This window comes from Mus caroli, unplaced genomic scaffold (assembly GCF_978045245.1).
Source record: "Mus caroli unplaced genomic scaffold, Mus_caroli_1 scaffold_16, whole genome shotgun sequence".
Classification (NCBI taxonomy): Eukaryota; Metazoa; Chordata; class Mammalia; order Rodentia; family Muridae; genus Mus; species Mus caroli.
Genome location: NW_028227271.1, coordinates 18,254,697 through 18,275,473, shown reverse-complemented (window position 1 = coordinate 18,275,473; position 20,777 = coordinate 18,254,697). Strand labels below are relative to the sequence as shown.

The window sequence follows — 20,777 nt, the reverse complement described above, 5'->3', positions numbered from 1 at the left end:
CTGGAGATTAAACTCAAACTGCCAGGCCTGTGTAAGTCCCTTTGCCTCCCTGAGCCATCTCTCTGGCCCTTTAACACGGTATTTAGCAGTTGGTATGGGGACAGAAGGAAAGGAGAAGGGAGGGAATGGGAGAGAATGAAAGGGATGGACAGACAGAAACAGAGACAGGAGGGAAGGAGGAGGCAAGGAAGGGAGACCTTGAGACTGGGAGGCCTTTGTCCTGTGGGATGGGGTCTGGCTGGAAGCCTGAATCACATAGAGCAGGCACAGCAGCCAACTGGGAACTCTAAGGCCTTCACAGACAGAAAGAACTACCCAGGACATGGACACACACACACACTAAAGTATCAGTCTTCAAAAGTCTGGACTCAGCCCAAGCAGGGATACTGGAGACTTCCCTCAGCATGGGACCCCTCTCCACACAGTGGTGTGCTGAGGAAAGCCTCCTCTGAATAGGTCTTGTGCAAACTCCTTGCTTGGCATCAATGCCTTCATAGCTCTTGCTCTGGCCCCTATGGTCCCAGGCAAGACAGAGGGGCTTTGTCTGATGCTATGGGGAAGATGGATGGGGTGGAGACTAGCAAAGGGTTGCCTTCCCTAAAGTCCTCTGGGGTCACCACTCAGGTCAGAAGCTCAATTTCTCTATGGAAGCTTAAAGGTCAGGGCTCCACAGTGGCATTAAACAGGGGGAACAGCCAAGCCCTGGCCACATGCTGAAGTCACGGGGTCTGGTAGCTCTCTTATGCCCTCAGCAAATTTCTACTGACAACCCAGTGGGTGCCAGGTGCCAGAGTGGTGGTAGGGGCCAGAGGTAGCAATCACAAAATTATGGATCCAAAGATTATACCCCATACCCGAGAGCTGGGGCTTTACACACTCTGCAGAATGAGGTTCATGAGAGAGAGACAGAGACAGAGACAGAGAGATCACCCTGGGTTACTGGGAGAAGAGACAAAGCCATCATAGCATTCTGTGGGAAACGGGTGGGGAGGATGGAATGTGGGATGGAAGGATGGAGGTTGCAAAGGGCAACACAGGTAGCTACTGAGGCTGAGGGGAAAGCAAGCTCTCCACTGAGGCCTCCAAGAGGAGGCAGACTTGCCCAAATCCTTCAGTTTAGAGCCCAAGGCCCTCCCCATCCCCAAGTGAGTCCATCTGTGATGACCTGCAGCCCTCCAGCCCAGACAGTGGACAAAACAGAGACACCCACAAGTCAGGTGAGGGAAGCTAGGCCTCATCTCACCCATGGCTGAGACACCCAGTACAGGACTGACCAGACAGCCAGTTGTGTCCCTACTACTAACTCCCCTTTTCTTACTCACTCTTCTTCAGCCATCTGCAAGCTGACTGATAAGGCTCAGGTCGCTCTTGCTTCTGGCTCAGACCCCTGTGTACAACCATGCTCAGGAAACTGCCTCTTAGCAAGAGCACACCTGACCCAGGCAGGAACTAGACACACGCACATATGCACACACACGTGTGAGCGCGCACACACACACACACACATGGGCAAGAAGCAAAAGGAATCATGGGGCAGAGTAAGTTGTTCCCTGGAGTGACGGTCTAGAACTGCCTAAGTCCGGCACCGGTGAGTAGGACTTCTTTAGACATAGGCTCTCGCAGGTATAGAGGAGCTCAGAGGAGAATATGTTGGATTTGGGGTGATTACTCCGATGGCTGATGTCTGTGTAAGAGAGAATTTAGACCAGGCCACAGGAAGCATGCACTGTGGAGAGGTATAGACAGCCACGCAGCGTAGGTCAAGTGGCTAACAAGTCCTGAAGAGACAGGAAGCACCCACACACACACACACTTTGAGCATACCTCAACCATGGCCTTCGGGGCCTTCAGAAACATCAAGGGACATGGCTCAAGCATCTTACCTCACCGGTGGCAGTACAGGCTGTGTAGATCCCTTATACAAACCCAGATCCCTCATTCCATACCCACACAGCCAAGCATGGCAGCATAAGCCTGAAATCCCAGCACTCCGGAGACTGAGGCAGGAGGATCATGAGTTCAAAGGTCAACCTCAACTCCCCAGAGGACCTTAGTTCAAAGAAAGCAAAAAAAAAAGCGTGCCTAGGATCAGAAAGTTTTAGATTTCAGCAGGTTCTTTTTAAAGTTCTGGAACCTCTGCATATACATAACGAGCTTGGGAGGGGTATCAAGACTAAACACAAAATTCATTTATGGTTCGTGTATACATTTGACATGTAGCCTCAAGGTAATTTTATACAAATTTGTAGACACACCTGCGTTCTGACTGTAACCCATCACGTGAGGTCAGATGTGGAATTTTCCACTTTGGCATCATGTTGGTGCACGCCAAGTTTTGGATTTTGGAACATTCCAGATTCCAGATTCGGGGTTAAGGGAACTCAAGCCAGCTGCTGGTAGCACCAGCCACAAGAGGATGTGGAGATGATGGGAGGGGCCATCCTGGAGGCCTGTCAGCTGTGCTTGACACTTGCCCACAATGTACAGTCGTCCCCTTGAGTCCTCGCCCTGGCTTTAGGGGTTAAAGTTCACAGACAGCTGGACCTGCCCACATCTGGATCTCGAAGGACAAACAAGGTCACAGAAGTGCAATAACGCCCAACTTCAGGATAGCACAGGAGAGAAATACTTCACGTTGCAACTCACTATGTGGAAAGAGCCAGAGTGGCAGGTTAAGTGCGCAGCGACGAGAAGAAAAACGTAATGTCTCTCCCAGAGTCTCAAAGTGTTCGCTGCTCTAGCTGAGATTTTAATTATGGGCAATGTAATGATCCTCGCCTTAACTGATAATTATCCCCCACATTAAGGACTAATGTTAGAGGGTTAGGAACCACTCCCAGCGTAGCTGAGCTGTATACCCTGTAGACTTCAGCTCTGGGTGCCCCTCCTCCCTGTGCTCAAGGAGGTTTTTCTGCAGGATCAGGACACGGCTCAGAGGCAATGCACCACATAACATGGGGTTTTCTGATGGGGGCACCTGGCATACTGTCCCCAAGGAGACAGGAACAGCATCCCTCTACCCCAAACTAATGGGAGTTGGATAATGTCTATATTTATAACTAGGGCTTTTACTTTAAAATGGCTCCTAAACACACACAGGTGATTGCGTACTTGCAATCACACTGAACCTAGACACAACACCCTCAGCTTCAGGAGAGTTCTGCAGTCCGAGGAGGCTCTTAAAGGAAGTAAGAAAGTACTTCAGGGGCTGGTACAAAGTTCAAACTGAATACCACTGAGGGTTCCCCAAGTCCTACCTCCTAGGGTGCACCCATCCCTAGGGAACACCCTCTGTATAGGAGACAAAGGAGCTCATGGCCCTGAGCTGGGGCAGCAGCTTTGTATTCGACAGCTGTACAAGCGCCCCTTGCCTTGGATTTGCAGAAACGCACACTCAGAATGAGGACAAGCCAAGCGGCAAGGGGGTGGAGGGACCCTAAGAACAGGGATCAAGTTAGGGGCACCCAAAGAGAGCTTTAGTTGTGATAGTGACCACCCCTCCCCTCTCAGATCTGGATGCAGCTGAACTACCCGCCCCTCCTGCTGACATCAAAGCTGTCATTCAGGAATGTACCCCAGGCGAGAGATGATAACTAGGTAACTATTCCCAGGTCTCCCTGAAGTGGAGAGAGGGGGAGAGGGAGAAGGGGGGAAGCCACCCTAGAAACGCCCAGAAGCCCGCAGTGCTGGGCCCCGACTCAATTTGGAGCTTGGCCACAGGCCCAAAACCCAAAGGACCTTAGTGACTAGGAAAGGACAATGGAGACAGACAGATGGACAGGAGGAAGCACATTCAGACAGGAAGACTGCGGATAAGGGAGCTAAGAGATGGGGTGAATGAATTCAATTAAGAGGAGCAACATGGGAGTCCATGACCACATACAAAAGTATTTAACAAAAACCAAAAGTGGTATACCCCAAATAGAGAACGAGAAGCCAGACATGGAGGGAAACATGCTTGTATTTGTTTATGGGCTTAAAAAAATAACTGTTTTGTTTTTTGGTTTTTTTTGGACAGGGTTTCTCTGTGTAGCCTTGGTTGTCCTAAAACTCACTGTAGACCAGGCTGGCCTTGAACTCACAGAGATACACCTAGCTTCTGCCTCCGAGTGCTGGGATTAAAGGCATGCACCGCTGCCGCCACCACCAGGCTGAAAAATTTTTATTTATTGGGGGCCATGTGTGGAGGTCAGAGAAAAATGGTAAGAGTTGGTTCGTTCCTTCCACTGTGTGGGCAGCAGAGATCCAAATTCTGGTCCTTAGGCTTGGTAGCAAGTGCCTTAGCCCACCAGGCTATCTCACCAGTGTGGCTAAGAAAATAAGAGACTACCCAATACGTATCCAGTGCCCACCTCTGAAGTCTTCTCAGTCCTTTCCATCTATAGGGAGTTGTTAAACCCATCTGTGGTCCCAAAGCAGAGATGTACCGGCAGGGACATGCCATTACCTTCCCTTACAAACACCAGGGAATCCAGGTGCTCATAGGCTGGGCACACTCTAAAGCCAGGGTAGATTAGGAAACTCAGGAGAGCTATCCGGACTCCATCTCCCTGTGAATTCAGAGAGCCTTTCCTGAAATGTAACGGATGCCTTCCTGACTCTCCTGTCCTGCAGCACAGGAAGCCGAGGGTTCCTGGCACAGTTGGGCTAATTCCAAGCCCGCCATGAGGAGGCCTAGAGCTTGAGCTCGGCTTACCGAGAAACAAGAAATTAAAGCTGTGTGACGACAGCGCTGCTTTCATCGTGAATAAATGAGCACAATTACCTCCACGGAGAAAAGCGAGCGCTTCAAAGGCAAGAAATGGAGGAGAGGGGAGGAAGAGGATCGGAGAGAAGTAATCACCCTTAATGAGTTTTATCTCTAGGGAAATAGCATGATGCTTTCAGTACCCACAGAGAATCAAATTAGCCTCATGCCAGTCACATCTCCCGGAGATGACAGATGTGCCCACTGTCCCTTTATCGTCCTTCCAGAAACGACTGTGCTGATGAAGAGGAAATCTGAGCGCCTCAGAAGTCCCTTGGCTGCACCCAATGGGTCCACTGTCATTGCAGGGGAGCCGAGGGTCCACAGATCCCCAGTGGCCTCACTTCCCTGCGCCAGCATGGTCACATCATACCCTAAGTATCCCTAAGAGGTCTGCTATGGTAGCCCCAGGGATGAAGCCTGATGCAGAGGCTGTTACATGCCCCGTACTGCTGCTGCTGAAAGATGGCAAGGGTCCTAAATATCAACTAAAGAGAATACATGAAGTGACCCAGGTCATCACTTGCCCACGCAGATAGGGTAATGTCTGACTGAACATTGGTCTGGCACACAGCAAGCACTCTGTAAGTGTCTGTAGCAGGTTCTCAGCTAGATGGGCATTGCTCACACCCTGGAGACACCAATCCTCCCTGCAACGGTGCCCCTCAGCTTCTCTATCTGAAGCAAGAGAGTCTACAAAGCCTTCTACATAGGGCCACTTGACAGGGAGGGACTGGGGAACCAGCTGGCTTCCCCTGATGCTTCTCTGTCAGGAAGGAACCAACCATGCAGCTAGCCGAGTCTTACAAGACACTGCCAAAGAGATGCCAGCTGAAGCCTCTGGATAGAGGAGGGGTGTTAGGAAGAGAGGTGGGGAGCTGGAGAGATGGCTCAGAAGTTAGGAGCACTGACTGCTCTTCCAGAGGTCCTGAGTTCAATTCCTAGCAACCACATGGTGGCTCACAGCCATTTGTAATGGGATCTGATGTCCTCTTCTGGTGTGTCTGAAGACAGTAACTGTACACTCACATATATAAAGTAAATAAATCTTAATTAATTAATTAATTAATTAATTAATTTTAAAAAGGAAGAGAGGTGGGGCCATGGCTACCTGTGTGTCCCGGAGGTAGCGCTTGTTTATTGGGTTTAGACTTGGCTAAATTCAAAGCAGGGAGAAGAGGCAGAGGAGGGGAGTCCCTACACACACACACACACACACACACACACACACACATTTTGTCAGCACTTCCGGTGCACACCGTCAATCAGGGTGTCTCCTAGACCTCTGCCTTCCTGCTCACCACCAGGCACCTGAGAGGCAGGAATCAGGGATCAACACTTGCCAGACAGCAGGAAGAACTGCCCGCATCCTGTTGGCAGTCAGCCACAGACAGGGAGGGGAACCGTAGAGGGGTGGGCAGCCAAATGTCCTTCTCCCTCCTCCACATTTCCAGACAATAACCAACTTGAGATACCGACGTGCCGGCAGGCCAACCTGGCATCCCATATCTCAGAGTCTGTGAAAGTTCTCCAAGAGACCGCCCCTCCTCTTTGGATGCACAGAGCCACAGATACTCACTCTCTTCTCTCTCTGCTCGCTGCCTCCATCTTTCCTCCTGCTTCCCACACTTCCACTACCTACAGGCCTCAAGATGAACGCAATAAATGTGTACTGTGTGCAGATAAGATTCCTACCCTAGAGGGCAGAGATTCTTCGGATTTCATACTGACATCCTAAAGACAGAAGGATCTCCAAGTCACCTCCACTATAAATCAAGTCCCTAAGTCAGGGAACCTTCCAGAAAGATGATCTGTTCAGCACGGAACCTATTGGGAATTGGTTTTCCAAGTGGGTTGAAACTGTACCTAATAGAGGATCAAAGACCAGAATGAGATCTGGGAGTTCACAATGGTGTTGTGTACTGCTCTCAGCTGCCTCTTCATTTTTTAAAGCGACCGTTGGCTACAGTCAGAGAGGTTGGTCTTGTCTTTAAGACTGGTCAGGACATGCTGGGCTAGGAGTATCTTCGGGGCGGAGGGAGGTGAATTAGTCTTCGCACCAATAAGGCATGACTAGAACTGACAACTTTCGGGATCCAGGAAGTTGAAGGCTCAGGATTTTTACCCTAACTGCACAGTTTGGCACTAACCAATTAAACTGAAAATCTGGAATAAAGAGCTTTAACTTTAAATCTGCTTGCAAATGGCTGAGGCAGGAGGATTGTCACGGTTTTGAAGCCAGGATAGGCTTTGGAGCCAGACCTTATCTAAAAACAACAGAACTCACTTAGATACATCTAAGGTATCTGAGGCATTTGGGTATCAAAAGTACATCTCACCTACTCAGGCCCCTCCTAACATTATCTGGAGAGGAAGACACAGACCCCCCCAAGAAGGTGAGTGAGAACTGGGAGGCTGGCAGCAAGGAAAGTGCCACCTGAAGAGACCTTAATGGAGATGACACACAAGTCCAGGACCTGTCCTCTTACGTCATGTCACTGGACACCCATAGAAAACCCTCACACCTCACAGGTACACTGTGAGCCTCTTCTCATCATGCACAAAGCAGAGGTCAGCCCCCCCAACCACCCCAGCAGCCTGTCCCACAGGCTCCAGATACTTACCAGTGAAGTCCTCGAAGCACTCACAAGTGTAGCCACCCTCACGGCTCCGGCACCGGCCGTTGGCCCCGCATGGATTGGAGTAGCAAAGATCAATTTCAGTCTCGCAGTAGTCCCCAGTGAAACCCGGTGGGCAGCGGCAGCGCAGGCCTGTGATGGGATGGATAGGCCGGAAGAGCACCGTGGTGGAACTAATGAAGGGGGCTGAACTGTCAAACCTAAGCACAGACACGCACTTCATGTAGTTCTCGCAGGGCTCCCTCAGGCAGATGTTGTCATCGAAGGGCAGCACGCGCTGGGCGGAGATGGTGGTGAGCAGTGTCCGGTTCAGGTAGATCTGCTCCTGTAGGTCCTCTGACGGGAAGAACCGGCCACGGGCGCCACCGGGGAGCAGTGCCGAGAAGGTCACGTTCAGGATGTTGGAGCTGACATCCGTGTCGTTCTGGATGTTGAAGACGAAGATGTCATCCTTGGTGGTGGACAGTACTGTGGCCACCCCTTCTACAAAGAGGGACAGCAGCGGGGACAGGAACTTCTCCTGCGACATGTTCTCCAAGCGGACAGTGATGCTGTTGGTCAGCATGTCATCTGTAATGATGGTCACGCGCAGAGTGCAGAGAGCGGTGACGCTGTGGATACCATCTATGGGACACAAGGAGACCTGTTGTCAGTAGGATGCCCGAGACAGTAAAGGCTCCTACAACCCCACCAAGGGCAGCCTTAGATGTACCTGGCAAAGGAGAAGCCAGCCTGGGTACCCCCACTTTCACGGCCCACCCTTGACTTCCTATATACCCCATCTTCCTGCTGACACCTCTGACACACTCTGCATCCCAACCACAGCTCTCAATGTGCCCTTTTCTTAGAGACACCTCAGGGACCCTCAGCCCCATAGCACATAGGGACTTCTCAGCTCACAGATCTCACTCCAGACATGAAAGACCTGGGATCCTCACTGTACAGTGAACCTGACCATCTCACCCTGACCCCAACCTCCCCTCTTCTCACTACAACTCTTCCCATTATCGCCCCCACACAACTCAAACCCCACCATAGCAGCTCAACCCTGGTGCCACCAGGGAGCGGCCCCACACAATGTGCCATGTCGTGGCTTAACGCATCTGAGCCTTATGCACTTGTATCCTTACACGGCCAGCATGCAAGAATGCTGGATAGACAGTGTTTTGCAAAGGTAACTAAGAGCTCTCTCATAGTTCATAACTGCCAATGCAATAGGACCACCTATCCCTCCACATCACTGCCCAAGCCTCCCCTCTCCTCAGCCCCCACAATGGACACTACCCTTTGAGTTGGTCAGCGCACAAAGACCAATGTAACTATGGTCCAAGGGAGCCAAGCTCAATCCCACGCTAGAAGCAGAACTTTGCAGCATCATCTGTTTCCATGGTACTGGTTTGACAGGCATAAAAGGGACAAGATAGAAAAGAGACTTGAGCCACGGCTTCAGAAAGTGCCTGAGGCCAGAGAACATGTGTCAGGAGTTGGAGTCCCCGCAAGGAGGCTCTAGGATGCTATGCACGAGGCCACGAGGATGGAGTATAAATTTGCAACAAAGGCCCTAAGATGTTAGAAATGCCAGAACCACGGGATGCCCACTGAGGAGAACTACAGGTATGGAGTAGATTATGTGTACACATAACCAAGAGAGGTTATGTGTGAACAGCAGAGTCGGAGATGAGGGGCCACCTTAGCCCTATGGACCCCAGGTGATTACATTATAAGCCCGACAAGCTAACCGTGAGCTGTGGGATTCAGAATTTTCCCCCACCGGACTTCAGTTCTGCTTTAGTCTGATCGTTTCCCGCTGTGTCTCCATTCTTCCCTTCTGGAATGGATTGCTTACTCTGTGTTGTGACAATTAGAAGTAGATAACTTGCTTCTTGACTGTCTGGGGAGCTCATGGCTAAGGGATGACCTGCATCTCAAAAGAGATTCTCCACTCCCACTTTGAAATGGTATTGTCCAAGACTATGGGGATTTTTCAAAGTTGGACTGAATGTATTTTCCATTATGAGATGGCTGCGAGCCTGTGGGGAAAGGAGCAGAAGGCCATGGCTGTAAAGTGGTATGTTTCTGTGTCAGACTGATAGAGGGTGCACTTGTGATAGACACAGGTTTTCTTTGTGTAGTTCTGGCTACCCTAAACTTGGTCTGTCAAGCAGGCTGGCTTTGAACTCAGAGATCTGCCTGCTCTGCCTCCTGGGTGCCTGGGGTTAAAGGCATATGCCACCATCACCCTGCAGAAAAAAATTTTTTTCAATTGAAGAAAATATGATGGGGCTAGACAGATGGCTCAGTGTTTGAAACACTGGCTGCTCTTGCAAAAGATGTGAATTTACTTCCTAGCATGGTGATGCACAACTGTCTATAAAATTCTACACCTCCATCTGGCCTTGTGAGCGCCAGGCACACATGTGGTGCACATATGCTCGTGCAGAAAACTTCCACACACATAAATCAAAAATAAAATTTCAACAGATCATGAGCATTCTTAATGACACTGAGAGGTGTTCTTTAAGTGGTTAAGATTATAATTTAAGTATAAAGTTAAACTCTTTTTTTTAAAGATTTATTTATTTTATGTATGTGAATACACTGTTACTGTCTTCAGACACACCAGAAGAGGGCATCAGATGCCATTATAGACAGTTGTGAGCCACCATGTGGTTGCTGGGAATTGAACTCAGGACCTCTGGAAAAGCAGTCAGTGCTCTTAACTGCTGAGCCATCTCTCCAGCCCCCCAAAGTTAAATTTTTTAAAGAGCTTGATTATAACCCAGGGGCATCACTAGGCTACATACAGGATTCATACATCTCCAGCTCTGCCTGCCTCAGTTTCTCTCCATCAGCATCCTCACACCTGTCACAGTGGATGTCTTATAACCCAGCTACATCACCCCATTTCCCTGTGACTGCCAATGACATGTGGAATAGAAATACATGCCCTGAACCCCACTTATGGCACTTCACAGTCTGTGTTCATGGCCCTTCCTCATCGCCATATGCATACTTCCTGGCATCTTACAACCCCTCAATCCACTTTAGGGATTAAATATACGCCTTCAATTTTTGCCTCGAGTACTGCCTTCGTCACTATCCACTTGCTGTGGATAGTGCCACCTGAGTCTCTGCTCACTCACCTCACTGAGGGCCCTCCACTCTGAGAACCCTCTGACTGCACCTCAGTCCCTCACTGAGGGCGTCCATGCTAAGCAACCACCCAGGGTCTCCATGTTGAACACCTGTCCTTCCCCACATTCATGCTTTTGTTCCTGCTCAGGGGTGGCCACAGTCCTACTCATTCCAACTGTTTATGCCCAAGAGTCCCTAAGGACCAAGGACTCTCAGGTTGTGTTCCTGTAATTATCGTTTGCACTGGTGTCGTCTAGAACAGTCCCCAGTACTCAGAAGTTTCTAGGTAAGCAAGTGTGGATGAAAGGAGGGCAGACAGCAGGAGCCTACTGTCTCCTCCACTCCAGCACAGACGCACAAACACCACCCAGGGTCGGCTTTCCATCGAGGCATGTTTTTGTAGCCGATTTGATCTTGTCACAGTGGTTTGACTAGGACAGTGCTTGCTTCCTGGTGGCAACTGTTTCAAGACATTCTTTAACCACACGGGGATTTGTTTGTCCTGGCCTAGGACGTGAAAGGTCATATGACTTTAAGTTAAAAGCCTCCTTTCTTATAGTGGATTGATTGGGTTACCCTGACCCACTGTAAAAGGGGACACCAAGTCTCGGCCTTCACAGGGGACAGCCCAAAGAGGCACAGCACAGAACATACCAGGAGGAGGAGCCACAGCCTAGAGGCAGCTCTCCTCACTCAGAGACAAAGCAAACCCAACCACAGAAGCAGCTCTGGGTACTGATGTGTCAGAAGCATGGCCACGCCTACTGCCTGCCCTGGTGCTAACTCCTCCCAGGCTGTAAACCAGAGGTATGTGTGGCTTCAGTGGTCTGAGCCAACCTATGACTTACTAAAGCCTTTGGGGGACACAAGTGTAAATGCCTGTCACCAAGGCCACCACTGAAATGAAGGATGGGCCACCCTGAGATGGAATGCCACATGGTGAAAACAGATAGGGTTAGAAACCAGCGAACAGGGCAGATCTAGATAACATGGCATTAGAAGGGAGCAAGCAACCCCTTTTACACAAGATAAAACAAGAGTGTGTGTGTGTGTGTGTGTGTGTGTGTGTGTGTGTGTGTGTGTCACTGCTCGGGAGTCCAGAGAACTAGACCTGGCCATTCTCTGCAATGTAGATACTGGCTCTGTCTGGGCCACCGACTTTAAATAAATTCTATTCTAGAACAGCTTCAGAATTGCATAAAATGTGTAGAGAGAGACATCCCAAAGACTTTGTGCCCACAATTCCCATTAACCACGTCACTAAATTAGTGGGGGACAAGTGTCATCATTGAAGGGCCATATCAGCGCCTACTAACCACAGTTCAGTTCACGCTACCCTCAGGTTCCCTGTGTCCTTCTCCTATCTAGGTCCCCACTCAGAACCCCAGGTGACATTCAGGCACAGACCCTCTAGGCTGTGGTGCTGTCTCAGGCTCTCTGTGCCCTAGGTCCTGATGGTGTAAGTGATTTTAAAGGCAAGGATGCAGAGAGCTAACTATCTTCTCCATGCCTTCTGTTTATTTTGCAGCTAGGTTGGGTGTGCAGGGTCAGCATGCACAACTTAGGAAAGCTTATACAGCTCCCCAGACCAGAGCTGAAGGCTTTTCCTCTATGTGAGGACAGCGCAGGAACCAACCACAGCCTCCACTGGCTTTGCAGTATCCTAAAGCAGCCCGATGCTTCAGCATCCTTAACCGGCCCGATGCAACATCCACCACCTTCTCAGAAGTCACCGCACTGCCTCAGACAACAGGAAGGAGGCAGAGCAGGGGTCAGGCAGAGCACCAGGCTGTAGGGTGGCTGCCAGCAGGGCCTCTCAATGCCTGGAAGAACTTTCCATGTCTCCACAGTGAGGGGTAGAGGCTGTTGCCTGATCCTCAGACATGGATGAGGGGCAGTGGCGAGAAAATAGACGGTATACATCCACAACTGCATCCTGATGCCAAGCGTACCTCTTCACAGCCTAAAGCCCTCCCAGTATGGAATGGGGAGCTGGGGTCAGAGCTACAGCTCTGAAGCCCAGTGCAGGTGACATCACTGAGGTTGACAGGCAGCATAGCCATCACCAGGAGGGATAGAGGTTGCTTCCCTGAAGCGGACATGCAATGAAGAAAAGTGGTGGGAAAGCCTGGGAAGTGAGAGGGAAGAGGGGGTCCCTGTCCCAAGTGTCTAACAACGGCACAATCAGCCGCTTCATTCTGAGACCAAGCTCCGGAATCCGTAAGTGGGCAGAGCGCTGCAATTCCTATGGTTCCCTGCAATCCCAGGGAAGACTGGGAGACTGAGGCAGTAGGATTATCATGAGTTTGAAACCAGCATGGGTTCCAAAGGATGACAGCATGGGACCTAGTTTGGGGACACAATTCACTGGACAAGGGCACCCCAGGTCCCACATAGGTTGGGGAGCATTATTTAGCATGGACCACATGAGAACGAGAAGTCACAGGGGGACAAGACCACAGAGGCAGGAGACGGAAGTCGTCTGCTGGCCTTGTGTGATTTTGAGGGGAGGCAGGCAGAAGGGAGTTAAACCCAGGAATGAGTCCTTAGCAGTGTGGACAGATCCATAAAGGTCTCCTCACTGGCCTCTTCAAACGAGGATAGTACAACACTGAGAGCCGGAGTATGCTGAGCTGAGCCACTCTTACAGCCGGACTGAAAGGCCCCAGCGATGGTGGGTAGGGTGGATGGGAGCCGGCAGGAAGATCCCAGTCCTGCCCGCTGGAGACTAGGAATAGGGTAGGTTAGTTTCTAACCTATTAGACAACAAAGCCTGACGGACAATTCAGTGAGACTTGAATAGAAGCCAGTGCCACTACCCACTCACTATGGGACCTCATCCCCCTTGCTGTCTCTAAACTGTCATGGCTTTGACACTTAGGGAGAGCCGCTGCTGCCATCAGCAGATCACAGCCAGATGCTGTACCCCTGTCCCCAGCTCCTGTATTCTCCAGGACTCTACGGACTCAAAGCACTGGGAACTGTGCCTCTCCCTGGAGCCTGGGAGGGCTTCTGAGTTCACAGCAAGGCTAGACAGCAGGTGGTATTTGGCTCCAGCCCTGAGGGCATCTCCAGGTCTTCTTTTAGCTGCCTCCTCATCCCCTCAAACAAAAGCTGAAAGTCATGGGACAAGGTGACAGGAGCTCTCAGGGTGTGGATGAGGCTCAGGTGGTGGGTGGGGCATGGTCAAGCACAGTAATGGTGGCAGCAAGAACATTGCTTCTGCTCCCTTTGTGAGGAGCAACAGTGACCCCCCCCCACCCTCCCCCTTCCCCCCAGCCTCAGGATGGAGACCTGGGGCAGCAGGAATGGTTCCACACACTGATGCCATAACAACCAGGCCACCTGCTCTGACTCCGTTCTGGAAAGACCTATGGTCACCTTGCAGTCAACTAGCAGGGTACCACAGGGGTCTGCAGCTGTATCCGTTGCCAGGAGACCAGAGGACAGAGCCGGTAGCCCTTTCCCCCATCCCCAGCTGGGTCCTGTTTTCACTGGTCTCTCCTGATCCCCTCCCCCTATTCACTCACACTTGGGGCCCCTTCTTGTTTGGAACCCATGCTCTATTTTTCCACTGCTGTTCTGTGGAGCTGGAGAAGGGGTCTCTGCATGGGAGGGGGAGGTGTCTCTCTCCTACTGGTCCCACTGAATCTTTGGACCAAATCCCAGGCAGCCAGAACCCAATCTACCCTGACTAGAGTCTGGGAGCATCTTCACACACACTTTCAAGTGCCCAGATTCTGACACCTGCTCAGGGAAATCTATACCAGCCTTAGAATCCTGGCCCCACTAAGCATTCACTACTCAGAGTCCCTTAGCTACTGTTTGTTTTGTTTTGTTTTGTTTTGTTTTGTTTTGTTTTGTTTTGTTTTTTGAGACAGGGTTTCTCTATATAGCTCTGGCTGTCCTGGAACTCACTCTGTAAACCAGGCTGGCCTCAAACTCAGAAATCCACCTGCCTCTGTCTCCCAAGTGCTGGGATTAAAGGCCGTGCGCCACCACTGCCCGGCTTAGCTACTCTTTTTAACTTAAAATGTTTTCAGGTTCCACCCCTACCCTAGTCCTAGGTCACTAATGTCACCACTACAGCCACTGCCACCTGTACCACAAAGAGGAGGCAGCCAGGCCTCCTGCACCAAGTGTCCATCAGGCCATCTGCCATCTCCCTGCTGTGAGTGACCTCTCTCTATGCCCCCAGCACCTGCCAGGCAGCTGGTCAGCAAACATCTGCTTGCTCAAGAGTCTAGGGCCAGCAGTGGGCTCCTTCCTAGCCTAACTCCTACCTCCAGAATACCCGCTGAGGCAGGTTCTCTTATTTGAATGTGAGAATATACACTCAGGCTCACAGGGAATGGCAGCCCAAGGGTTACTCCTACTGCTGGGTTTATGATAGACCCAACCTAGTGTCCATCCATAAGGACAATGACTCATCATGGGACAAAGGCAACTCCTGGACATCCAGGATGGCCTGTCTGATTCCAGTCCTCTGTACAGATATGTCAGGGATGAGAGTCCCTGTAGGCTGCTGCCCCATTCCTTAGAAACCAGGGGTAGTGATGAGCTTATATCCACCCAGAGACATGACAATCTTAGGCTTGGTGGCACAGTCCCCCAAAGCACTGGGTGTGGAGTTCAAGAACTAAACTGCCACCTACAAGCTACAGTGACTGTATCTTCTGTACCATGAGGGTCTCCTGCTACAACCTGGACCGGAGCCCACAATTCTCGATGGTCTGAGCACATGGCAGGCCACAGACAGCTAACATGGGCCTCACACATTCAACCTCTCTATGGGAACATGCAGGCAGCAAAATACCAAGCAGTTGCCACATTCTTCACCGAGCAATCATCTGAAAATTAGTGCCAGAGAAGACTTTTGGGGAAGTTAAGTGATGTGCAGACAATCTAGTCCCACACTGGGGACAGCCCAGGCTCAGGAGCTGACAACCTGCCACCCACCCACCCTAACCTCTAGTTTGCTCCACAGAGAACCAGATCAGCTATCCCATGTATAAGCCTCGGTATATCTAAAGGAGTGTACCATGATGGTGTCTGGCCTCACTGCGGTGCTGGGAGAAGTCAGGTATAGACGGCAGACTCCAGCCCATGTCTGTGCATGTAGACATTGTTCCCTGCTGCCACTGTTAGGAACGAGGAAACAGACATGTGAGGAGACTTCCAACCTATCACTCCCAGGAGAATCCCAGCCAGTACCCAGGCTGTTAAGGCTCCCCCAGTGGGTATGGTCTGTGATTAACCAGGAGCAGACCCCCTCCTTCTATAGCAAGCAAGATCTTAGCCAGGCTTGGAATCAGTCAGCGAGGAGCACTGTGGTGAGCGCCTGAAACTTCACAGCTCCAAATGCACTCATCCAAACAAAGCACCCATGCTCTCCATGCTCATCTGGTTTCCAAGACACCGTCACCTGGTATCTCCCCCTACTCTTAAACTCTTCCCACTGTAAATGTCAAGGAACTACCCTCTCACAAGAGCCAGAGAAGAAACACCACCCCCAGGGAGTTGGTATAGGAGTACCAAGAAAGACATCACATGATCTAAAAAAGACAACTTCCAGTAGCACAAGAAACGAAGAAACCAAGGAGGCACGAAATGACATCTTCCTCCGTTCTCAACTTGTGGGTTACACAACCCCTTTAGGGGTCACATATCAGATATCCTATGTGTCAGATATTTACATTACCATTCATAACAGTAGCAAAATTGCAGTTATGAAGGAGCAATGAGAGCTGGTGAGATGGCTCAGCAGGTAAGAGCACTCACTGACTGCTCTTCTAAAGGTCCCGAGTTCAAATCCCAGCAACCACATGGTGGCTCACAACCACCTGTAATGAAATCTGATGCCCTCTTCTGGTGTGTCTGAAGTCAAGTGTACTTATGTATAACAATAAATACATCTTTGGGCCAGAGCGAGCAAGGACTGAGTGAGCGGGGTTGAGCAGAGCGAGCAGAAGTCCCAAAATTCAATTCCCAACAACCACATGAAGGCTCACAACCTTCTGTACAGCTACAGTGTACTCATATACATAAAATAAATAAATAAATCTTTTTTTAAAAAAAAAGAGGCAATGAAAATAACTTTATGGTTGGGGTCACCACAACATGTAGACCTATATTAAAGGGTCACAGCATTAGGAACGTTGAGAACCACTGTTGCTATGGGGCTCCGGGGTCCTCAGGCTTGGCAGTCAAAGCCAGCATAAGTCCACCAGCAAAGAGATCCCAAAGAGACCAAATTCAGAGAGACAGACAGTAGATGGAGGTTGCTGGGCTGGCAGCCTCGGGGGTTCAGTTTTACAGTGACAGCTGCTTTGTGACACCCTGAAGACGAGCTCCAGGGGTTGACAGACACTGTGCTGGCCGCATAGCAGTGGCAGTGAATGAAATGTCCTCAAGCCATCCATTAAAAAATGGTTACAGCATGGCTGAAGATATGACTCAGTAGGTAATGATGCTCACCGCGGAGGCTGACAACCAACCCTGGGCGGATCCCTAGGACCTACATGATGGAAGGAGAGACATGACTCCCGTAAGTAGTCCTCTAATTTCCTGCGTCCACTAATCAATCAACCTCTCTCTCTCTCTCTCTCTCTCTCTCTCTCTCTCTCTCTCTCTCTCTCTCTTCTCTCTCTCTCTCTCTCTCACACACACACACACACAAACACACACACACACTTAAATGTAATGGGGAAATGGTCAATGTGGCCGTAAAGTTTATCACTAAAAAGGAGCAAACAACTAGAGGGAGAAGAAGAAAAAAGGGAGGGAGGGAAGCTGAGGGAAGAAGGAATGCTCTTTCTGGTTTTACATTTAGAACAGGGCTCTACCCTAAGTTAGAAGGCAGCATCTAGCCAAGTATGGTGGCGCATGCCTTTAATCCCAGCACTCAGGAGGCAGAGGCAGGCGGATTTCTGAGTTTGAGGCCAGCCTGGTCTACAAAGTGAGTTCCAGGACAGCTAGGGCTATACAGAGAAACCCTGTCTCAAAAAAAAAAAAAAAAAAAGGCAGCATCTAATTCAAATGTGGAACCATCATTTATTCGATTAAAAACTCAGCTCAGGGCTAGGGAGATGGCTTAGTCTATGAACCACATGCTGTGCAGACCTGTGTGAGGTCTTGAGTTCAGATCCCTAGCAATCGGGTAAAAAGCCAGGTGTGGCAATGCACAAGGAAGGTCCCTGGGGCTCAGTGACCAACCAGCCTAGCAGAATTGGGGAATTCTCCGTTCAGTAAGAGACTTTCCTGAAGGATAGTTGAGAAGGACATTTGATGTCATTCTTTGGCTTCCATGTGCACCTGAACACACACACATACCTGCACATACACATGTGTGTGTACATGCATGTATACACACGCACATGTGCGCACTCACACACACATGCATACACACACACACACACACACACACGAATAGAGACTCATTATGACTATGTTTAATGCCTGAAATCCCTACCCCACAGTAGCCAGTCTGACCCCAGCCACAGGTGCTGTAGGCTCAGAAACCAGCAGGAACATTCTTTTGGAGAAAAAGAACATTCATGAATGTAGTAAGGGTCCGTTCCTCAAAAGGTCAAACACAGAATTAACGTAGGACTCCAAGACCCATTCTAGTGTGTGATTTAAAGGAACTGAAAAGACGCAGACACCCAATGCATGGGCGGATGCCCCAGCATGATGGACAGAAATGGCCATCAGCATGAATGGAAAACCACAACGGGATTCACCCAGTGAAGCTCCAAGCAGGATCCACCCAGTGAAGCTCCAAGCAGGAAAGGGGGCCACGTCCCGAATGTCCTACAGTGAAGACGCAGCTCAAACCTTCCTTCTAAACGGAATGTCACATGAGATACCCAGATGGGCATCGCCACAGAGGCAAGAGCAAGAGAGGAGAGATGGGGAAGAAAGGACTAAAGCCACAAGTCTCTGAGGAAAGAAACATTTTTGGGTCTGGACAGTGGTGGACACTCTAGAGACATCACCTGCTGCTGCAGGACTCATCTTAAACGGGTTTGTTTTACCTCATGTGAATCTGTACAATTGTTGGGGTTTTTTTTTTTTTTCTTAAAGTTTTAAAAACCTTCAGATTCTGGGTTAGAGAGATGGCTCAGTAGTTAAGAGCACTGACTGCTCTTCCAGAGGTCCTGAGTTCAAATCCCAGCAACCAGATGGTGGCTCACAACCATCTGTAATGGGATCTGATGCCCTTTACTGGTGTGTCTAAAGACAGCGACAGTGTACTCACATACATGAAATACATAAATCTAAAAAAAAAAAAAAAAGTCTTTAAAAAAAACCCTTCAGATTCTTTTAGGTTATTTTTATTTTATGTGTATGGGTGTTTTGCCTGCACGTATATCATGCATATAGTGCCTAAAGAGGCCAGGAAATGGCACTGGAGTTTAGAGATGGCTAGGAGCCACTATGTGGGCACCGGGAACTGAACCTGGGTCCTCTGCAAGAACAGCTGGGGCTCCTAACCACTGAGCCATCTCTCCATCCCGTTTTGTTTCAGAGGCAGGATCTCATGCAGCCCAACGTGGTCTTGAACTTGCTATGCACCTAAGAATGACACTAAACTCCAGATTCTCCAGACTCTCACTCACCAGAACTGGACTCTAAAGATGTACTTCATGTTCAGCTTCCTATTCAAGTTATACTGTATGTGTGCGTGAGTGCAGGTGCCCACAGAGGACCTGGACTTACAGGTGGCTTGAGTCCTTCTCTACAAGAGCCATATACAGTCAATCTCTAAGCAACCTCTCCCGTCCCTTCATGTCTATTTTTGAAAAGCTTTTTTTTTTCCTGGCCCCGTTCACTCTGGCCCCGCTTGCCCCCCCCCCCGCTTGCTCCAGCCATATTTATTTCATATATGTGGGTACACTGTCACTGTCTTCAGACACAGCAGAAGACGTCACCAGACACCCATGACAGATGGTTGTGAGACACCATGTGGTTGCTGGGAATTGAACTCAGGACCTCTGGAAGAGCGGTCAGTGCTCTTAACCACTGAGCCATCTCTCCAGCCCTTTTGAAAAGCTTTTTAAAGGAAGTCACAATCGTGATTTTTGAATACAGATTGTTTTAAGTAGGAGCTTACCCAAAACTTCCTTAAGTGACGTCCTTAAGACCCAGATGGAGAAGGAAGTCAGGAGATAAAGAGGCTTATTGTAAGCACCAAGTACCTTCTCTTTGAGGAGCTGGGTAGCCACCTGCTAACCACCAGTTTACCAAACCCACTGGCAGCAGGAATGCCGGGTTACTGCTCAGACAGAGCCAAGGCCACCACGATCTGTTTATGTAGTTCACCAGACATTGTGTAAGAAACCCATAGGCAGGTGCATTCAGTGCCCACAGGGAAGCCACGCCAGGGCTTCGGTTAGAATCACATGGAGAGTCTGGTGGGAACTTTATATGATCGAGCACCCGTTTATCTCCAGTGCTCGGGAACGATGTATACCGAATCTTCTGAACAAGACCAAAGTCTGAGTCCCCCCCCAACCTCCCTTTTGGGGGACATCAAATGATGCCTTCAAAGGGTACGGCTGACACCAGGAACCCAGTAACCGCAGGTGGTGGCTCACTACGGACATTACAAAGCGTACCTGGCTTCCACCCAGGAGATAGTACCCACGCCTCTCCCTGGGTTGTCACAACCAAAACCATTTCCATTGTCCAATGTCTGTGGGGGCAGAATTACCCAGCAACCACCCTGCTCTGGGAAACAACACGAGCTATCTAGCTTCCTCTACTTTGGGCTCTCAGAGCACCCAGAGCCCAGGAAGCAGCTAGACTGGGGGTTCCTGGCTTAGTGCCCCAGATACTGCCAAACCCAGCCCAAGTAGGGGCCTCAATATCTCCTGGCAGTACTGTCTGGGGTTCCCTCTGCCAGCTGGGTCCCAAAGGTGACACTGGCTGGGCCAGTAGAAGGGGGGGGACCAGCTTCACTCCTCCCTGCTACAGCCAGAAAGCCACCTTTCTACCTCCTCCTAGTAAAATGGGTGAAGCTCCCCCAGGCAAAGATTAACCAACAATGAGGGCTTAAGTAAGCGCCTGGTTCTAAGCCAGATGACGCCATCCGGCATAACAAGGTGCCCTGAGCACTTGCCAGCGGAGAGCCATATGTTCTCCAGCCCCAGACATGCCACCAACCCAAGAGGGCAATGAACAGCAAAGAGGAGAGCTTTTAGACAGCAACACCCCACTGCATCCCTCCCCTCCCCACCTCTCCCCACCGCACC

General features: G+C 50.1%; 1 protein-coding gene across 3 annotated transcripts in view; it reads right to left on the bottom strand.

Moving 5' to 3' along the window:
- The window catches only part of Celsr1 (cadherin EGF LAG seven-pass G-type receptor 1), a 137,501-nt gene that overhangs the window by 72,575 nt on the left and 44,149 nt on the right, over positions 1 to 20,777 (bottom strand). For all 3 annotated transcript variants that reach the window (XM_029469791.2, XM_021183487.3, XM_029469792.2), the window contains exon 2: positions 7,372 to 8,010. In XM_029469791.2, coding sequence (XP_029325651.1) covers positions 7,372 to 8,010 — 639 coding nt within the window. The remainder of the gene's footprint in view (positions 1 to 7,371; positions 8,011 to 20,777) is intronic.